Raw genomic sequence first — 18,483 nt, 5'->3', positions numbered from 1 at the left:
CTACGTTGAGCCCTGGAATACACCTTGTTCTCACATGGCAGTGTTCACCTGCAATGTCACCCCAGCCCCACTGTGAGTCTGGGCCAGCTTCTCATCTCAAATATCATCTTCTCCACAAAACCCACCAAATTGTGAGTTACCCCAGGTCCAGGGTACCCGGGGCCAGATTTGCGCTCCTGACCACGGGTAGGGGCCTAGAAGTAGCAAATATGCAAATTCAATCTAAATGCTGAAAAGGAGAACAAACCCTTCCTCTTACCATGTGTGAGCTGAAGGCAGGCGGTCTGTGGACCTGTCATCTCGATGGATCTGAAACTTCTGAATGCCATTCATGCCTTCAAGGGCAGCAAAACCTTGCAGGGGCACCTTGGAAGTACCCGTGACAAACTGGAGGAACTTGGCACGGTCAGCTTGATCGAAAGAACGCAATGCTCTCCAGAACCACTGGATCTACAGGAATGAACATAAGAAGCCAGTGTTAGGTAGAGAGTTCTTCGAAGAAAGGGGGATGGGATTTGGAATGTTAGGCAAGTCTCTTCTGTGAGACAGGTTTCAGTTCCTCCATTCACAAGATGAGCAAGGAGATCACCTGAAAACTGAAACTCCAGAAGAGTGAAGAGTTAGGTACAGGTAAGCTGTCACTCAAAACTCCCTTCCCCTAAGAGTACTGGTTTATTTGGTGTCATATAAACTAACACTGCTTAAGGATACAGGAAGGGATGCCAGCAGCAGCTCACCTGAATAGAGTTGGACTGGTACTTGTGGTATTCAGTGTTGGATTTCAAATCGTCAATGTCGATTGTGGGCAGTCCTGATATGAGCAGCTCTAACTCCTGCTCAGTGAAGATGGAAATGAGGCGCTTTGGAATGATCTCATAGAAACCTTCTAAGAAAGCCGCCAGCTGTTTGCGGATGGCTCCTGGGGAGAGAACCAACAAGCCACGTGGCATCTGAACTCATACAACTGTTAGAGGTCAGAGATCCCCAATCTGGCAGGATGCTGACTGATCTGCCTACCTCACCTACCACTCTGTTTCTAGGCCCCCATATGAGGGTGGATGAAGGGAAATATTTTTTGGTCAGGTTTTTGGACTCCTTTTATGCAAGGCATTTGTGGCTGGCATAGGGGAAGAGAAGAAACAATGTCTGTGAAATGAGTGAGGCCTGACCTTGCCCCATACTGAGCAGCTAGGGGGTCTAACGGACATTTCCCCTACCTGTCATTCTCATCTGGCACACCAGGTGTACATACTCCTTCTTATTCTCCTCTGTTACCAAGATGTTGGCCCCATTGGGTTTGAGGTCACGAACTTCACACACTCCAAACTCTTGGACCTAGAATATCCAAAACCAATAATATGAATCAGGCTTGGTCTAGGATGGAACTTACATAGATACCTGGAAACACACCCTAAACTCTTTGCTGAATCCTGGGCAAGGAGATGAAGCAAGGTCATAAAAAACAGTGACTTTTCTCATGAGCTCATAAATCCCTAATAGGGAAAGGCCAAGGGTTTGGTCCTAAAACATACGGAAACTATCAATAGTAAAAGGGAAAAGGGCATGGATAACATACATAATGTAACACAACAGAATCTTTATGGAAAGCAATTTGGGCGAAGAGTAACCTTGAAATTTGTTTTTCATTTATGTCTATTTGTACAATTTTTCTAGAGTGAACTGACTTTGGGAATGAAGAATAATGTACTAGAGCATTTTTTCAAAATATAGAGGAAACTAGGAAACAGCCTGGATTGTTTTACAAATTCTGGTTTTTCTGTTTGTGCCATCTCATGCAAATACCCACTGTTCTCTGCCAGATGGGGAACGGGGAATGTGACTTAAGACATCAAGATGCTTCCTTAGAAGCATTAGAGGTTATCCAATGCCAGTTCAAGGACAACCCCATAATGGGTTTCCTAGACTAGCTGGGATGTGCTATGGTCAGGATCTCCGGACCTACCTCAGTGCTGAAGGTGAGGTCGTAGCCTAGTGTGGAGACATCATTTTCCAGCAGATAAACCAGGCCCTGGTAGAAGTGGTAATCTTCGCTCTCCATGTCTGTATATCTAGATAAACAAAATTAGGGCCATGGGTTGGGGTGGAGGACAGGCAGCCTAGTGATGGGACACAAGAAAAGGGACCAGATTTCCAGGACTGAAGACAGTCCCAGGTTTGTGCCACATCCTCACCTGACAGACTTGCCCAAGATGTGTTTGTAGAAGGACCGAGTAAAGTAGCACTCCAGGAGGCGGTTGTCATATACAGCTTTGGCCACGATGCGTCCGACAAACTTGAAGTAGCTAAGGTGGTTGGGGTTGCAGTGGGAAGATGGATTGATGGTGTATGTGACCCGATCACCAGGTGAGGTACGGAACAAGGCATACATAGGGTTAAACATCTCCCGAGAGATGATCATATACCACTCCCGCAGGAGCCCTCCAGCATCTTGCCCTTCTTCTCCTTCAAACACTATATACCTGTATAAGAGAGCAGAAACAGGGATGTGCAGAAAGCCCAGGACAAATCCATTCTTTTGCATAGCATAACCTGAGAGAGCGATTGTGAAGGAGTAGCTGGGAGACTGGGTGGAGAAGACGGGTGACAGTTCAGTGAGATTATCTAAGCTGGATTCCTCTTAGGAATTCCTACTGGGGAGGGCAGCACCTCCCTAAGTTCCCCTGCACATTTGGGCCCCAAGTAAGCCTTCACTACCACGTAGGGAGGGTCCCAACCCTCCCATCCTATTTATTCTCTGCTCTGGGCTCTTACAATCGATTCTTCATTTCTTCAGGGGATTTCCGGTGCAGCTCACGATAGGAGTCTTCAAACACATGGTCACGGCGGACGTGCACAGCCATGTCTTCTTTCCGGAGCCCCTCATCCAAACGCTCCAGCTCTTGGCGGAAATATCTTGGGAGGTAGGAAAGGAAGGAAAGTAAGATTAGGAGTGGCAGAGTAAACTTTTGTTTGCCTGATTAGGATGAAGATCCGCAGTGATGTTCCCCTCATCCTCCAGACACTTTGATCCCTCCAGTGTTTGGGAGAGGCAGGTCATTCACTACCAACTCTAAATTTTTCCCATCTCCATCGAATAGGGGCCCACAGACATTATGGCATGGAATTTCTGCAATAAGCAGGTAAGCATGTGTAGGTGCACAGGAAGGAAGAGAAGAGTAAAAAATGACAGGAGTGTTGTGGAGGCTCGCCCCCCCATGAGCCCTGCTGTGGCTACCTACACCTCCTGTATTACCCCAAAGGAAGGACCGGGACTTTAGAAATCATGTGATTAAACAAAGGCTTGCATTTCTCTGATGAAGAATGGAGACTGGGTTGGAGAAGGCCAAGGAGTATTTAGGTACAATGATTGTCCATGGCACAGATGAGTCTCTCCCCGCCCCCCGACCCCCCAGCACCATTCTAAGGGCTGCCACCAAGGGAAACTTCTTTCCCTGAAAACATCATCCCAGGAGAAATTTTGGCTCCTTTCTGGGAGAGGAGATACCATTTAGAGAGTTCCCATCCCCCCAACACCAGGGCACATACTTGCGCTTGACATCAAAGTCGAGGACACGAATGTAGTCTACCAGGACAGCAAAAGGCCCGTCAGCAAGGTGGGTGGTGGACTGCCGTAGGATCTGGTTTAACACAGTGCGATGAGTCTCTGGGGGGAGAAAGGACAGCAGGAATCAGCACATCATGGGTCTCAGAAGAATGAATGAAAGCCAACCAGCCAGCAACTCTCTCTTCCTTGTTTCAGGGGAAAAAAACGTAGTGTGGCACACAAGGACTTCCAGATCCAGTCCCTACCTCACTAGCCTCACTTTCCAACACACACACACACACACACACACACACACACACACACACACACTCTCTCTCTCTCTCTCTCTCTCTCTCTCTCACCCTGCAAATCAGCTAAGAACAAAATGTATGAATTGACCCTGTAAAAAAAATGAAGACTTCTACATTTGGCGGCCTAAGAGTTCTCTGTACCTGCAAAGCGAAGAAACTTCTGTGTGTCAGGGGGCAGGCTTGATGAGATGTGCATAGACGAGGGCTCCCGGGAGAAGAATGGGTCAAGGGAGGAAGGAGTGGCTGGGGTTAAGGGGGCAGGGGAGAGTGGAGGAGGCTCGTCCTTGATGTGTGCCAGCTGGCTCTCACGGGTGTCTCGGACAGGAGGCTTGCTCTCCCGCTCTGTGGCATGGACCAGAAAGAAGGCCTCGACGGCAGGCTGTAGTACTGGGGGTAGGAACGATAGGATAGTGACAATTTACTTTATAAACTTCAACATACAAACCTCTTCCCCCCTCATAATCAAATTTCAAAAGTACTACATGAAAAAGTAATGAAAACTTGCAGGAGAAATATAATGGTGCCACAGAGGAAGTCAGAGCTTCCAGAGAAAAATGGGATAGGCAACCAGTTATAAAGATTCCCCCGGTCTAAAAAGTAAAAGATACCAGCTACCAAAAGAGAAGGCTAGTCTTTTTTCTGACAATGAAGTCAGAGAAAAAAAAATCCTCTTCTTTAAACTCCTATTATGGAGATCCGATGGAGAAGAGTAATCTGGAAGGAAGAAAATTAAGCTGGCAGAAAGGGCCCCAGAGCAGATCAGCGGACCTGGGCTCTCCCTCAGGCCACAACTCACCTAGCACCGCATGCTGGTCATGGGATTCCTCCAGTTCCTTTAGACACTCTCCCAGCATGTCCCACAGCTCATCTAAGCTCAGTTGCTCGCTGAGCAGGGGTAACTCAGGTGGCCTCTCCTCCTTCTCCTTCTCCCCCTGTGGAGTTCCATCTGAGCCTAGTGGGCACAGAGAGGAGAGACTGGGAAGCCCCTGAGGCTTTTCCTTCATTCAGACCAAATGCACAGGCCATTAGACAGATCAAGTAAATTGGTCCACTGGCCACTGAGTAATTGAGTGACATCTGAAAGCAAGCTCTAGTCCTATACTGGATGGCATTTAAACTTAAACTGAATAAAATTAATACAAGAAAAAGTTTGTCTAGTTGCACTAGACACTTTTCAAGTGCTCAATAGCTACATGTAGCTAACGGCTACTGAAGGAAAATTCTACCAGACAGCATTGGTCTTCTCATTGCCTTACTAGCTCCCAGAAAACCTATGGATTATTAAATGATTTAATATATTTTAAAAACTGGATGTCCTATGACAACACTATCCCACAGGAATGTGTTAAAAGCGTGCCAAAAAGCATTCTATATGAAATTAACCTTGAGAAATGCTGATAATAATAGCATCCACTGTGTGCCAGGTACTGCTCTAAATGCTATATATACACGTGTTAACTCAATCCTAACTATGAATATCCCTATTTTAAATGAGGAAACAGAGAGGTTTGCCTCAGGTCCCAGAGATAGTAAATGGGGAGACAAGACTCAAACGTATGCTGTCTCCACACAGTATCATCATAGTTTCTTGTTTCTTTACTACAGAAATTGCAGTGTGTGCTATGATTCTCCAATGAGGACCAGGTGGTGATGGTTAGTGATCTTAGTTGATTGGTACGGGCCTATCAACATACAGAAACCAGGGTTCACTTGAACAAACTGGAAAACACTGAGCTTATGTATGTTGGAAGGAGGGGATCCAGCAGCCATTCCATGAAGACTGGTTCTCCCTTTTGTTGGGCTGGAAATGGGAAGTAGTACTGACCAATGGACTGAGTATCTTGAGCACTGGGAGATGGCTGGTCCACATCCATGGGTGATTCCTCCCTTCGGACAGATGCCTCTGACTGGCTTGACTCCGACTGGATAAAAGGGAGACAAAGTCACATAAAGGGTGCAACTCTGCTTTCCTCAGGGACAGGCGAGAGGCTGTCCTACAATCTCTCACATATCATAAGCTTGGAAAGAAGCCTCCCATGTCTTCCCATATGGAAAGAAGTTTCCTTAGGTAGCTCTCCAGGACAAAACAATGGCCTTCCCACCTCCTTTGCTGTCCTCCACCCTGAGCTAGCAAGTTTTTGCAAAGAGCTCCCTGGATGCCCCATTTGCCTCCACTCTATTCCAGGCCTGTGTCCAGTCAGGCACCATCCTCCTGGACTTCAAGACTTCTAGGGACAGTTTACACACGTATATATACCTATATATAAAACTCAGATGGGCAGAAGGTAGGTTTACTCTTTGTTCCTTTTTGCTCACAAAAGGGGAAATAACGGCAATGAATTAGTGCAATCTTTGATGGGTGGGATTGGCTTTTTAAAAAAGCCAACATCTGTCCTATCAGGTGTGGGAAAGAGACTGGGCAGAAAAAATACTCCAGAATAATAGTTCTCTATCCCTTTCTACCCTGCCAGAACTACAGCCCTTAAATTCTAGGCTGTTCCCAGCATGCTCAATGAAACCACACTGTATAATAGTAATTACAGACAAAGAAAAAATAGGCCTCAAGATATTCTTATTTCCCGGGTCTTGGGAAGGCAACTTGCATGTTGTTACAAGGACAGGAAAACAATGAGTGCCACAGCATATATACATGATGCCAGGCTTTCCCTACAGCCACTCTGTGCTGAGATCCCAACAATGAACTGACTACCTAGGAACCTGAAAAGGCTTCCTCCTAAAAGTGCCCAAGTGCCTGGGTGCCAAAGGAGTATGAAGAATAGAGGCAGAGACCAGGGTGGAGGGATCAGCCATAGCCAGAAGAGGCTGTTTGGGATGTGTACCAAGCTTGGGGGACTTTCAAGGGCAGGATTCCTGACGTGTCTCTGAGGTACTTGCATTGTTCCATGAGACTGAAAAATCTTTTATCATGAATCCCCTCAGAACCCAGACACTTAGCATTATGCAGTTTGCAAAAGCGCCACTGTTGACTGGATAGCTGGGAGTGGGGTATGATGGCCAAGCTTTAAATCAAACCAAACCAAACCAATAAACAAACAGTAAAGAAAGCACCAAGAGAAAGTAACCCTGTTGCCCAGAAGCATTCATATAGCAAACTTAATGCAAAAGCATACAAGGTAAGGGCAATGAAACCCCACTGATGATGTGGTGGGGGAGGGAGGAGAGGCAAATGAATGAGGGGCCACAGGCATCATGCTAACCGTTGCTGCTTGTTGCTGTCTCCGCGCCCTTTGACCCTCACGTACCATTTGTATAATGGCATCAGCCTCAGCCTCCAGCTGCCGAACAGCTGCCTGGATGCTGCTAGCTGAGCCTAAACCGGAAGAACCTGGGAGAAAGAAAAAAGAAGGTAAGATGTAAACTGTAGAAAGAGAGAATGCTCAATATTCTCTCCCATCTCCTGGGCCACCACAGGGCACCTTGCCTTTGAGCTTTAAGCTCAGGCAGTCTCAGAATGCTCATCGTAAGGCACTAAGAACTACCTTTACAGATAAGGGCAGGTGACATGGGGCTGGGCAGACGGATGGTGGCAGGTGAGAGAGTTCTGCGGGACAGGGGGAAAGACATTGGATTTGGCATGCCATAGCTGAGGCAACATGGCTACAATATTTTAGCCAAGAGTGTTCAAGGAAGCAGAGAGGAGACAAACTCAGTGAGTTAAATCTTGTTCACCAAAAGATCTGTCCCCAATTTCCTTGCCAGATTTCCACTCCCCTTTAATTCCCACTTGCCCTAGTGAAATTTCCTATGTAGACGGCTTGAGTGAGATACAGAATGCAGCCACCAACATTTTAAGATAGGATCATCATTTTCCTTAGAAAAGATCAAACAGGAAGGAGACATGACATTAAGTCCTGCCCTCCAGGGTCTCTTGTTTTTCCACCACCAACCTTGCCCCTCAACTGGACACCCCAGTTCCATACCTAGCCTGCCTGTCTGCTTGGCTTTCTTGTTAGCTCGGCGTGTGTCGTCCCGGAGCTGGATGATGACCTGCAGTACCCTCAAGAAGAACTTCTGGGTAGATGTCTTGGATGTCAACATGGACATAGAAGGCAACTGGAGCTCCCGGCCACCCAGAGGTCGCTTCTGAGATGCCACGATTACCACATTCTCAGCCATGTCAAACCTGGAGAGTGTAGAGGTGGCTTGCGTATACTGAGAGCATCGAAGCATCAACACCCACAGCAGGCACGGCTTTCTTGTGTCAAGCAGGGGGTAAGGAATCTCAGAAGAAAATCACACAAGTAGGAAAAATAGGGCTGGGTGTGTACAGGACAGAAACAAAATCTGTCCAGTGAAGAGGGAAAAAATAACCAGGAAGCCAGGAAGAGCCACTTTTCAGAATGTCCCTGATCCCAACCCCACAGCCAAATGGGCAGCTGCCACCTACCTGCTCTGCATTTTGCCTTTCAGCTTGGTGGTCTGTGGCTGCTCCTCAGGCAGGCCATCAGGGGAGAGGGTCTCACACTGGGCTCGCCGCTGCTGTTCCAGATTGTATTCCCGTAGTTCAGCCAGAAGGGTTCCTGGGCAGGCAGAGAAGCCAGCAAGTGTTCAGAGACTTCCCTAATGAAGCAGTGAAAAGCCAAACCTTTCCAAGAAAACTTCCTAGGTGCTTTGCTCAGCTGCACTGAACCTGGAGTAAGCAGAAATTTTGCTCTGTTCATTTTACTATGTGTGCTCACAGATCAACTAACTGCTCAGGGGCCACTGGTTTATCTGGCCTTGAGAATTTGCTGAATCTACAAGAAATAACAGCTCAGTGCAGAGGGGAAAAAGTATCTCTTTTGAAGCCCGTATACCTCTCAAACTTCTTAGGTTTTTGTGGTAATCTCAGGCAAATTGCTTAACCTCTTTCCCAATTTGCTTACCCATCTTAATAATGGGGCTCATACTGCCTAACCTCACAAGGCTGCTTTGAGAATTAGGAGATAACTGTCTAGCAGAGTGCCTAGGATACTGCCTAACCTATGGATGTTGAATAAATGGTGGCAGTCAATAAAGATCAGAGGCCTCTTTTGGAAGAACTCTGTAATTCTCATGCAACAAAGAAGATCCTAGGTCACACAGTTTAATTGACTCTCTTATCACCTCAGCTCCAGGGATGTTTGTGAGAAGGAGATAACTACACAGGTGGTTGAGATCTAGGGAGACCCATGATTGGGATGGGGGGTGGGAGAGAGCAAAGAAGAGTCTCTATGCTGAAAGCAAATCTGGCCCCACTCCTTGATTCAGTCACCCCGTCACCTGGGTTTTAGTTTTCTTCTTGGTGAAACAGGAAGACTGAAACTAGATAATTTGCAAGTATTCTTGGAATTTTTGTACCCTCAAAACTGCACAAAGGCAGAGGGTATTATTCTTTCAATTCCCGAGCCTGAATGTAGCATAGGTGCATCTCTGAGGTGGCGAACTGCCTCAGCAGGCTCATCATAGGGCTCTTATGAGTGCCCAGAATGGAAAAGCAATGTCGGTCCTATGGGTGCTCATTTTCCTTCACTAAGCACCAATTACCAGCTGTGTGCCGGGGATTGGGAATGTAGAGAGAAGACCAGCCCTGCTCTCAGAGAACTGGGCAGAGGAAAACAGATGACAACCTAGTATTTTCAGTGCTGTGACAGAAGAGCTCATGGGGCTGTGCTACAGATGCATAGAGGAGTTTGATTCAGCCTGGGGGTTCAGGGAAGGCTTCCATAAAGAGATGACACCTAAGTGGAAGGTTTCAGAAAAACAGGGTGCTTTACTCCTATTATTACCTATCTGTTTACAAAGGGTATAACCCAGATGGCGGGCTCCATTCAGTAGCAGCTTCAAAACAGTGTCCCGCGTCCCAGGGTCCCCCCGAGAGAGCTGCAGTAACACATTGGCTGCATCCTCTAGGCCTTCTTCAGAACAAGAATGGGATGTCAACACCTGGGAAAAAGAAAGGAGATGGGGTGAACCCCAACTTGAGAATTAAAACATTATCTATCCCAGTCAACTCTTTCTCCCCCAACCAGAGGGAGGTCAGAAGAGCTTGGACTCACCTCCACAGAGAGCTGGAGCTGATTTTCAGTGAGGCCAGAGGATACCATCTTAAAGTCTGTGCTGCTGCCGATATCACCCACCTTCGCTGGAGATTTGCTGGCCTTAGTAGTAGTAGAAGCTTTGAGGAAACAGAACACTGTAAGCCTCTGAAACTCACATGCCAGAGACTTAAGTGGCAGAGCCAATCGCTGCACTGCCCAGGGCTTCAAAATGGAAAAGTAGTGAAAATGAAGATCCACCCCACATAGCCAAATCCAAATGACTTGGGATACCAAGAACTCTTATGACTGTACCTTCTAAAGTGACAAAGAATCCCAGATATTTCTCACAACTGTTCCCCTACCATCAGAGGGCCCTCTGAAAGCCCCCCTTCCTTCAAAATCTGTTTCTTCAAATGATTATTAGTGTGCCACAGGGCTCATTCCCTTCACTTCCTGGGGTGGCCTGGCTACTTGATTCTACCCTGATTCCCACTGTATCCTGCCTGCTCTTGAACTGCTTCCTCTGAGAACTGGCTCCCTCAACTAGGCTAGAAAGACTGGGGATTCTTTAAAGACAGGGACTTTCTCCCCATCCTCCTTTTTGAGCTTAGCCTAGGGGAAGCCACATTCAGTGGTCTCCACAGGAGTGGTGGAGGGGGGAGGGAGGGGAAAATGGAGCGAGAGAACTTGGACCAATGAGGGTGAGAATTAACACATTTGGCTCTCACAAACACAAACCACGCTGATCGCTGTCATTTAGGGAGGAATACCTGGGTGGGGCAGAGTTGGGGGTGAGGTGGGTGTACACACCCCACAGCTCCCAGCCTATATCCACACTTACTTGAAACAGTAGTGGTAGAAGTCGTGGGGGTAGTCACTGTGGTTGAAGCGGCTACAGCAATGGTGGATATAGTCGTGGCAGCAACCAGGGACGGAACAGAAGTGACAGGGGTGGTTGCAGCAGGGGGAGTGGGTGTGCTGGAGGCAGCAGTGGTAGTGGTGGTAGATGTGGTTGAGGTGGCAACAGTGGTGGAGGAAGCACTGTTGCCAGAATTAGCCTGTGCTTCCGACACTTTGTTTTCTGGGAGAGCAATTGAGATGAGAGAAAGGAGTCTGAGGAGTTTCTCAGTTAAGAGAGAGCTCCGGCGGATGACTGGGTGTGACAACATGTTCATGAGCTGCCCCAGTGGAGAGGCCTCGAGGCTGTATGGGGAAGATTCCCCCTCACCACCAGCGCTCACTGGCACTGACTTCACGGAGTTCTTGCCTTTCCGGCTGACATTCATGTTGTCCAGTTTTACCAGTAAGTCCCAGAAGTCTGTGCAAATGCCACTGCTCGTGGACTGTGAAGAGCATGGGCTGCAGGCCTGCTTACTGCCCCTCTCCCGATCACTCTCACAGTTTGTTTCTTTGGTCCGCTGCTGTGTGAAGTGGCTGGGAAACACCTGCCAGGAAAAGAAGGACAGGCTTGGTCTAGGAGGTCTACACAGAAAATGTCTTGTGACAAGGAAAGACAACTGGCTCCTAGACTCTCCACTCCTTTGGACAGCTTTAGTAACACTGGAGAGATGTAACATAGGAGTTTTATCCAACTGATGTTGTGAAGCAGCCTAGAGAAACTAACAAAAGCTCTGTAGGGAGACAGACGATTAGCAAACTTTTCTGAACATCTATCTCTATACTTACAAAATGGGGAGGATACCTACACGGCTGTGCAAAATTGTTGAGATTACCAGGCATTTTGCATAGTGCCTGGTATAAGGCAGGCCCTCAACAAATGGCAGCAAAGCTTATGAAAAAGAGGACTGAAAAAAAAAAAGATAAAAAAAGGACTGAATTAAGTTCTAGGTCCAGCCAGCTCCATCACTTACTAGCCACATGACAAAGCCACTAAAGATTTCTGTATCCCAGCTTCTTCATCTGTAAAATGGGAACCATGCAGACCACTGAGGGTTGTTTGATGGCTGAATGAGACAATGCATAAAAATTGTGAAGAGTGAACACAAAAACCCCACAAAATTATTTACTGGACAACCTCCCAGAAACAATACAGGCCTCAGCACCAATGATGAGGACCTGGTAGCTCCCTCAGAGTTCAGATTTCACTACACTATGGCTGACAACCATCTTCCATCCCCAGGAGTTGGGTTCCTCCAAGCTCCTCACCTTGGCTAATTGAATGAGTGTATCCAGAACGTGTCTGCAGACAACAGGAGCAGCCTGGGGGTGGATGTGGACAGTGGAGCCACTACTTGCATGCTTCTCAGTATGTTTGCGCCCCCCTGAACGCTGGATCTGGAATATATTAGTCCTGCAGCCTAGGGCTGCATCCATGGATACTGAGAGCCAGGAAAGCTGGTTGGAGCTCTTAGACTCCATCTTGTGTAGCAGGTCCAGGGGCCGGTTCTCATGGCTGCTTGACCCGCAGCTCTTGCTTGACTTTTTGCCCTTTTCCTCACTTGAGGAGAGCCTGGGTGTTTCAATGCAAAGCTCACTCTCACTGCTGCGCTGCAAGATGGAGAGCAGGCTTCGGATGACCCAGTGGCGGGTCTGGGCATGGTAGCAGAGATTTCTCAGTACTCGATGTAGACGGCTAGTATTGAGCTTCGGCTCATCCACAAAAAGTAGGACCAGGAGACAAGAGAGGGCTTCGTGATCCAGGAGGAGCCGTCCTCGGAGGCGTAGGAGAGTGTCCACATTACTGCCAGAAGGCCTGGAACAGAGCATGGTTTCTGGGTAATACTTCGGCTAGAGCTCTGGGATCAGGCATAGGCCTAAGGGAGGGGGATGAGCTGGATACATCCAGGAGGCTCGAGCAGGGAGGGTGTCCAGTCCAAGGACTCTTAAGGATTCTTAATAGTAACAACAGCTGTCTCCTTGAGTGCCTACTATGTTCCAGACACCCTACAATATCTGTAACAGCTTCCTCATGGGGCTCCTGTAAAGACTAGAGAACCACCCAATTTTGAGATGATGAGCAAGAGGCTCAAATAGGTTAAGTGACTTGTCCTACCATCACACAACGATTGAGAAGAGAGCAGAGATTGCAGCCCAGGTCTGTATCAACTGCTAAAATTGGACTGCCCATAAAGTCCTAGGACACAATGCTTACTTTGGCTTTCTATAGACTACCAGGAGGTTGCCTGCTGAATAGGGACTGATCACTCTACGCTCTGGCCTCGTTAATAATGAACTCTTCTACAGCCTAGATATTGTAATCTCAAGGCAAGCGGTTCTCACTGTTTTCCTATTTGTGTGGGAGGCAGGTGGCTTTCCTTGTAACCACAGCTAGAGCCTGCTGCCTGCCTACCTTACTTTGTGATTATGGTCTACAGTAGCTACACTAACCAGAAGTGTGGCTTTCTGAAGGGGGAGTCCAAAGATCTGGCTTCCCCAATTCATTCAAGTAAACATCCTAAAGAGGTCATTCAGCCTCTCCACCTATAAATAAAGGGAGTTGGACTAGTAGTAGACATGGAAGGTGGTATGGCAAGGAAAAAAAGACAGGCAAAGGGTACCTATTATGGCTGCTGCTACCCCCCATCTGGAAGGTGCCGCCTCTCTGCACGGCAAGCCGAGTGTATTGGACCCCACGGTTGCCACTCAGGCGACTGGTGAAGGCTGGAAGGAAAGAAAAAGGAAACTGAAATTGGGGAGGAGGTGTGTGCTGAGCTGGGTCCAAGTAATACAAAGGGGAACAAAGAGTCTCATGTGGCCAAAGCCAGACATTCCAGAGCCCTCCCACTTGCCTCCCTCTGTACCCGGGCTTCGAAGAATGGCAGAGAGTGCAGAGGTGCTGCTGTGCCCAAAAAGCCGCTCATGCATGAGCTGCCTCTGCCGGGCTTCTTGCTCTCGCCTCAGGGCTTGAGCCTCAGCTGCAATGTCAGGTGGCATCACGGCCAACACGCTGTCCTCCATGTCCTCTAGGACACTACGGCGCAGGTCTGAGGGCAGAGTCTGGATGAAGGTCACAGGGTCCATGGGGGTGTCTGAGCTGGCATTCTGTGCCAGTTCCCGTCGCTGTTGCTCAGCTCTCTGCTGTGCCAGTACCTACAGAGCAGGAGGAGTCAATGGGGGCATACCCACAGCCAGGTAGCCTGGCACCACCAGCCCCCCCGCTCACATACTTCCTCCTGGATGGCTGGAGGCAGGGCAGCCAGGAACTCAGGGCTCACTTCGGTCACACCAGGATTCCCCACCACTGCAGGAGCTGAGCTATTTGTCGAGGGGGCAGTCCGCGTTGGTGGACGAATGCCCAGCTGGTTCTGTAGAACTTCTCGGCGAATGTCATCAGGGAGAGCAGCCAGAAAAGAGGGGTCCACGCCTTCGGGAAGACTAATACCTGAGGGGATATGCAAGATGTGAAGGGACTCTCACTTCTACTGAAGCCTAAAGATGTACTTGGATCAAAGAAACCCATGGCCTTGGATGAGGGAGACCAGCTTTCTCTGTCCTCATTTCATGCCAAGGACACAGGGGACAGAGAGAAGGCCCACCCACCCTTCCCTAGGCTCAGAACAGCTGTTATATGCCAAGTTCTGTGTGTGCACTGTCACTTAACCTTCAAGACCCCACCATGTAGCTATCATCACCCTCTCAGTATCAATGAGGATCAGGGAAGTTAATGGCTCCAGGTCCCAAAAGTAGGAGGTGGCAGAGAGGGGATTTGAGCTAAGATCAGTCTGACTCCAAAGGCCTGGGTTCATTCCATTGTGTAGCATCAGCTTCCTCTTACTGCAGGCCCTCCCCCCATATATATGCCACCCGCCATCTGGATGGAACGGTTCGACTGGTGGGCATTTCCATGCCAAGGGTTACTAGAAGCCTAAACAGCCCCAGGATGGCCTGAGCACACATGAAGCTCACCTGCTAGAGGATCTTCTTCTTCACTGCTTGTTGAAGGCAGTGGTTCTTCTAGGATTCCCCGGGAATCTGCTCCAGAAATGGCCACGGCAGAATCTCTGGTGGAAGAACTCTCAGAGGATGCAGGGGTAGAGCTAAAGGAAATCATTTTCAGGTTCTCTGTATTATATTTTCCCACTTATAAAATATTCCTATAGTACCCCCTTTCTTACAGAAGCCAAGTTGATTTCCCCAGTATACAAAGCATGTGTACTGGTTACTAAGTATGAACGTGGCTTGAAATACCCACCAACACACCCTGCCCTCCTCTCACTCACACAGTGCTTACCTGTCCTCAGGGGGCTGGGTAGGTTCCCCTGACCCATCACTCCTGCCTTGCACTTCTGTCACAACTGGTGGGGCATCCCCAGGAGTGGAGCTGCCTGCTGTGGGCTGCTCAGAACTGCCAGGTGCTGAGGTGTCACCCACAGCTTCCTCCAGGGTGCAGGAAGCCAGGCTGCTGGTGTCCATGGGAGAGCCTTCCAGTTGACTGCTGACAGCTGTCAGAGCATCAGAATCTTCAGCTCTCTCTGGGGAAAGAGAGGCTAGGAGGAAGTCACATGGAGAGGTTAGATCTCTGCTTCGAAGAGGGGGAGGCTGAATTAAGAAGCAGCCAGATCAGACTTCTCACTTCTTCACCTTCACTTCACGCTGGCCTGATGCTCCCCCCTCAATCTCATTTGCTTTAAAAAACTCATCTCAAGCCCTTTCTATTATCTGTTGAACATTTATGGTGTTCCAAGCATGCCTGTGAAACATCTTCTCTAGGCACCCAAGGTAAGGGATCCTGTCACTTTCAGATTTCCTGCAGGCATCATTTACACAAGCTCTTTGGTTCTGCTCGTCTAAACAAACAAGGTTCCTTTAAGGCAAAACCCCCTACACCCTAAGGTTTTTCCAGAGCACGTCACAGGCAGTATAGTAAAGAGCAGGAACGGCAAACAGGCTTGTTTACCCTGTTGGAACACTGCTGAGAAGAATTTTGAGGCCCCATTTCAAACCAGTGGGAAATAGTGCCATGAGATAAATGGTGTTGCCAGGATGGGAGAGCTGCTAAGTGTGCGGTCACGTGCTTGCCCATTCCTGGAAATGTTGAAGAAAAGCAAGCTTCAGAGTTACACAGATCTGGATTTTAATCACAGCTCAACCACTTACTGAGTGACCTTGGGCTAATTATTTCACTTCTGAGTTTCAGTTTATTCATGGAGATAACACCCTCTACTTTGGATGATTGTTTTTTAAAGAAGTTAAATAATAAAATAAGCATGGCATGATAGCCAGGAACAGAGTGATCACCTCAAACTGTTGGCACCATCACTAGTATCATTAAGACACTCCGATGTATATATAATCACTTGAGGACACAGAGAAGAAACCTCAACTTTAGCTAAAAAGGTAATGGTGCAATGTGAGACCCTACTATGAGGGCTTGAGCTTCTACTTTAGAAATTCTCTAAAGTAAGAGAGTAAAGAGAAACTACAAAGATGTCCATTCTTCCCCCCTGTTCTACCCCTACCCGCAAACCTTGAAATTCTACTCACTTATAGTGGGAGCTGGGGATAGCTCCATCTGAGTTGTTTCTGCTTCTCCACTTGGCCTTGTGGGACCCAATTCCTCTGGCTCTACAGGCATCAATAGCTGGGTAGAGCTTCCCGCTTCTCCAGTCGGGGACTGCAGCTCTTGAGGAATCTCTCCCAAGGCTGGTGGGGGTGGGAGTGTTGGTTGCTGTTGTGAGGGCTGCAGAGTGACAAGGGTCTCCTTGGGCTCAGATGTAGCTGCATCAGTTGAAGATGGGGTTGTTGGGTAGCTTTCAGGCATGGGAGTCCCATCTTTCTCGGAAAGAACGACAATGGGGTTGTTAAAAGGCAATCAGCCAAGGACCGGGGGAGCCACTCAATCAGCACATGTGGCATGACAAGTATCCCACTCAGTCAGTGATGCAGGATTCCCCTCAGTCACCAACTGCTCCTAGGAACAGCTCGTGGCTGTTCTGGTATACTCAGGATGAGGGCTAAGGCACAGTGCTATCTTAGTCCCAAGAACCAAAAGATCTGACTCTTTGTAGATCCCTATGAATTAAATCCATTCTGTGCCCTGGGTGGAAGGGGGAGAGTTCAAGTCACTTTATAATACTTGCCTCACCCTAAATACCACCTGTCCCCTTCCACCTCCCTTTTCTTGCAGTCCTGATTATCCAAGGAACATCTACAACTCTGTCTGATGGAGGCAATGGTGTTAAGACTAAATGTGAATATGCAACACACCGGGGAAAGTAGTAAGTTGTATAGTTATCTTCTAATTGGGGCTTAAAATCCCTACCCCACAACAATACAACTTACTACCTCACCCCGGCATGAACAGAATCCTCTAGCAAGGGCAGTAGGCAAAAGGCCATTTTACCTGATGACAGACCCTTTCAAAGACCTTCTACCAGATTCAGGGCACCAGGACACCTACCCTCTTTCACTGCTTTAAAAAATACTGTGTAGGCTTTGGTACAATCATTTCCCAACTCAAGTGCCAAAGGAGACAGAAGGTATAGGGAAGCAGAAGAAAGTTCTGAGGAAATAGGGGTGGGGGAGACATATAATACCATATGGACCAGTTATTAGAATCACAAAATGGCTACTGACGTTAGGAAAATTAGGAGAAATAGAAAGCATATAGTAGTAATACCAGTTAGCCCACCGAGCTACCTTCCCCAAAAGCAGATTGCTCAAGGCAACATTATTAGACTTTTAGATTCCACAGACCCACGAAATTTATAGAAAAAGGAAAAAATAAAGAGACAAGAGACTAACACAGGATCACCAACTTTTAATTTAGCCAAGAAAAAAATCCCATTAATATCATTTAATAAAAATATTTTGATACCAAAAAAGTAGGAAATACATAATCTCTGTAATTTATAATAGTCCTTTAAATTGAACAAACTCGGCTTTTTGAAAAACTCATTAAACCTCCCTTATTCTGTTCATTTCCACTGAGGACTAGCATTTAGGAACCACTGTCATCAGGTGTTCTCATTAAGCACCACACCATGGGGGTCAGTAAAGGGGACAGGACACATGGCCTCACTACACATGCCAGAACGCAGTACAGCATAATCAGAATGAGAACCTAAAAACACAGCACGTCGGAGGGGAAGTGCACCACCGTGGGAAAGACAGTAGACTGTATAGTTATCTCCAAGATGGGGTATGACCCTAAAACTATACAATCTACTACCTCATCCCACAGAGCACCAGTGTTCATCTTCAGCCCACCTGGGCCAGCTATTTGGGTCAGGATAAAAAACCAATCAATTAGCAAGAAGGGGAAAAGGGAGGGAGAGTTACCTGAGAGGTTCTGTTCAGTGGAGTCATTTGTCTTAGATGTAGTACACTGCAAAGAAAAGGGACAGACCAATGTGGGACTTTGCAAGCACATGAGATAGAGGTCAACTTTAAAATAGTTGCCATCTCCCACATATGACACATATGACCTGGATGGAAGATGGGCACTTGAGCATGCAAACATACCTCCAATTTCTCTAATACATACTCATGCTCAAGGATTGCTTGGGGACAAGGGAGAAACTGTCAGGGGGCTGACTAAACAAGGAGAGGAAAGGATAATAAAAACCACATTGGAGATGGGCTTGGACATAGGACATGACCTGAACACAATTGTTGAGACAACCAAGAAATTCTTAAAAGTTTCATC

At 47.6% G+C, this 18,483-nt stretch overlaps 1 protein-coding gene across 12 annotated transcripts in view; it reads right to left on the bottom strand.

Moving 5' to 3' along the window:
* Positions 1–18,483, bottom strand: part of HUWE1 (HECT, UBA and WWE domain containing E3 ubiquitin protein ligase 1) — a 143,359-nt gene that overhangs the window by 931 nt on the left and 123,945 nt on the right. For 10 of the 12 annotated variants that reach the window (XM_067723113.1, XM_067723112.1, XM_067723123.1 and 7 more), the window contains 24 exons: positions 18,117–18,162; positions 16,320–16,607; positions 15,067–15,322; positions 14,742–14,872; positions 14,003–14,217; positions 13,637–13,925; positions 13,394–13,496; positions 12,042–12,588; positions 10,717–11,320; positions 9,894–10,012; positions 9,624–9,780; positions 8,264–8,396; positions 7,797–7,999; positions 7,074–7,201; positions 5,681–5,777; positions 4,652–4,807; positions 3,997–4,242; positions 3,547–3,664; positions 2,773–2,913; positions 2,193–2,480; positions 1,964–2,069; positions 1,218–1,335; positions 738–919; positions 260–450 (listed from right to left, as the gene is read on the bottom strand). In XM_067723113.1, coding sequence (XP_067579214.1) covers positions 260–450; positions 738–919; positions 1,218–1,335; positions 1,964–2,069; positions 2,193–2,480; positions 2,773–2,913; positions 3,547–3,664; positions 3,997–4,242; positions 4,652–4,807; positions 5,681–5,777; positions 7,074–7,201; positions 7,797–7,999; positions 8,264–8,396; positions 9,624–9,780; positions 9,894–10,012; positions 10,717–11,320; positions 12,042–12,588; positions 13,394–13,496; positions 13,637–13,925; positions 14,003–14,217; positions 14,742–14,872; positions 15,067–15,322; positions 16,320–16,607; positions 18,117–18,162 — 4,862 coding nt within the window. The remainder of the gene's footprint in view (positions 1–259; positions 451–737; positions 920–1,217; positions 1,336–1,963; positions 2,070–2,192; positions 2,481–2,772; positions 2,914–3,546; positions 3,665–3,996; positions 4,243–4,651; positions 4,808–5,680; positions 5,778–7,073; positions 7,202–7,796; positions 8,000–8,263; positions 8,397–9,623; positions 9,781–9,893; positions 10,013–10,716; positions 11,321–12,041; positions 12,589–13,393; positions 13,497–13,636; positions 13,926–14,002; positions 14,218–14,741; positions 14,873–15,066; positions 15,323–16,319; positions 16,608–18,116; positions 18,163–18,483) is intronic. The other 2 variants (XM_067723120.1, XM_067723117.1) reach the window with 2 other exon arrangements.

Source organism: Pseudorca crassidens, chromosome X (assembly GCF_039906515.1).
Source record: "Pseudorca crassidens isolate mPseCra1 chromosome X, mPseCra1.hap1, whole genome shotgun sequence".
Classification (NCBI taxonomy): domain Eukaryota; kingdom Metazoa; phylum Chordata; class Mammalia; order Artiodactyla; family Delphinidae; genus Pseudorca; species Pseudorca crassidens.
This window is presented reverse-complemented; position numbering and strand designations above follow the sequence as displayed.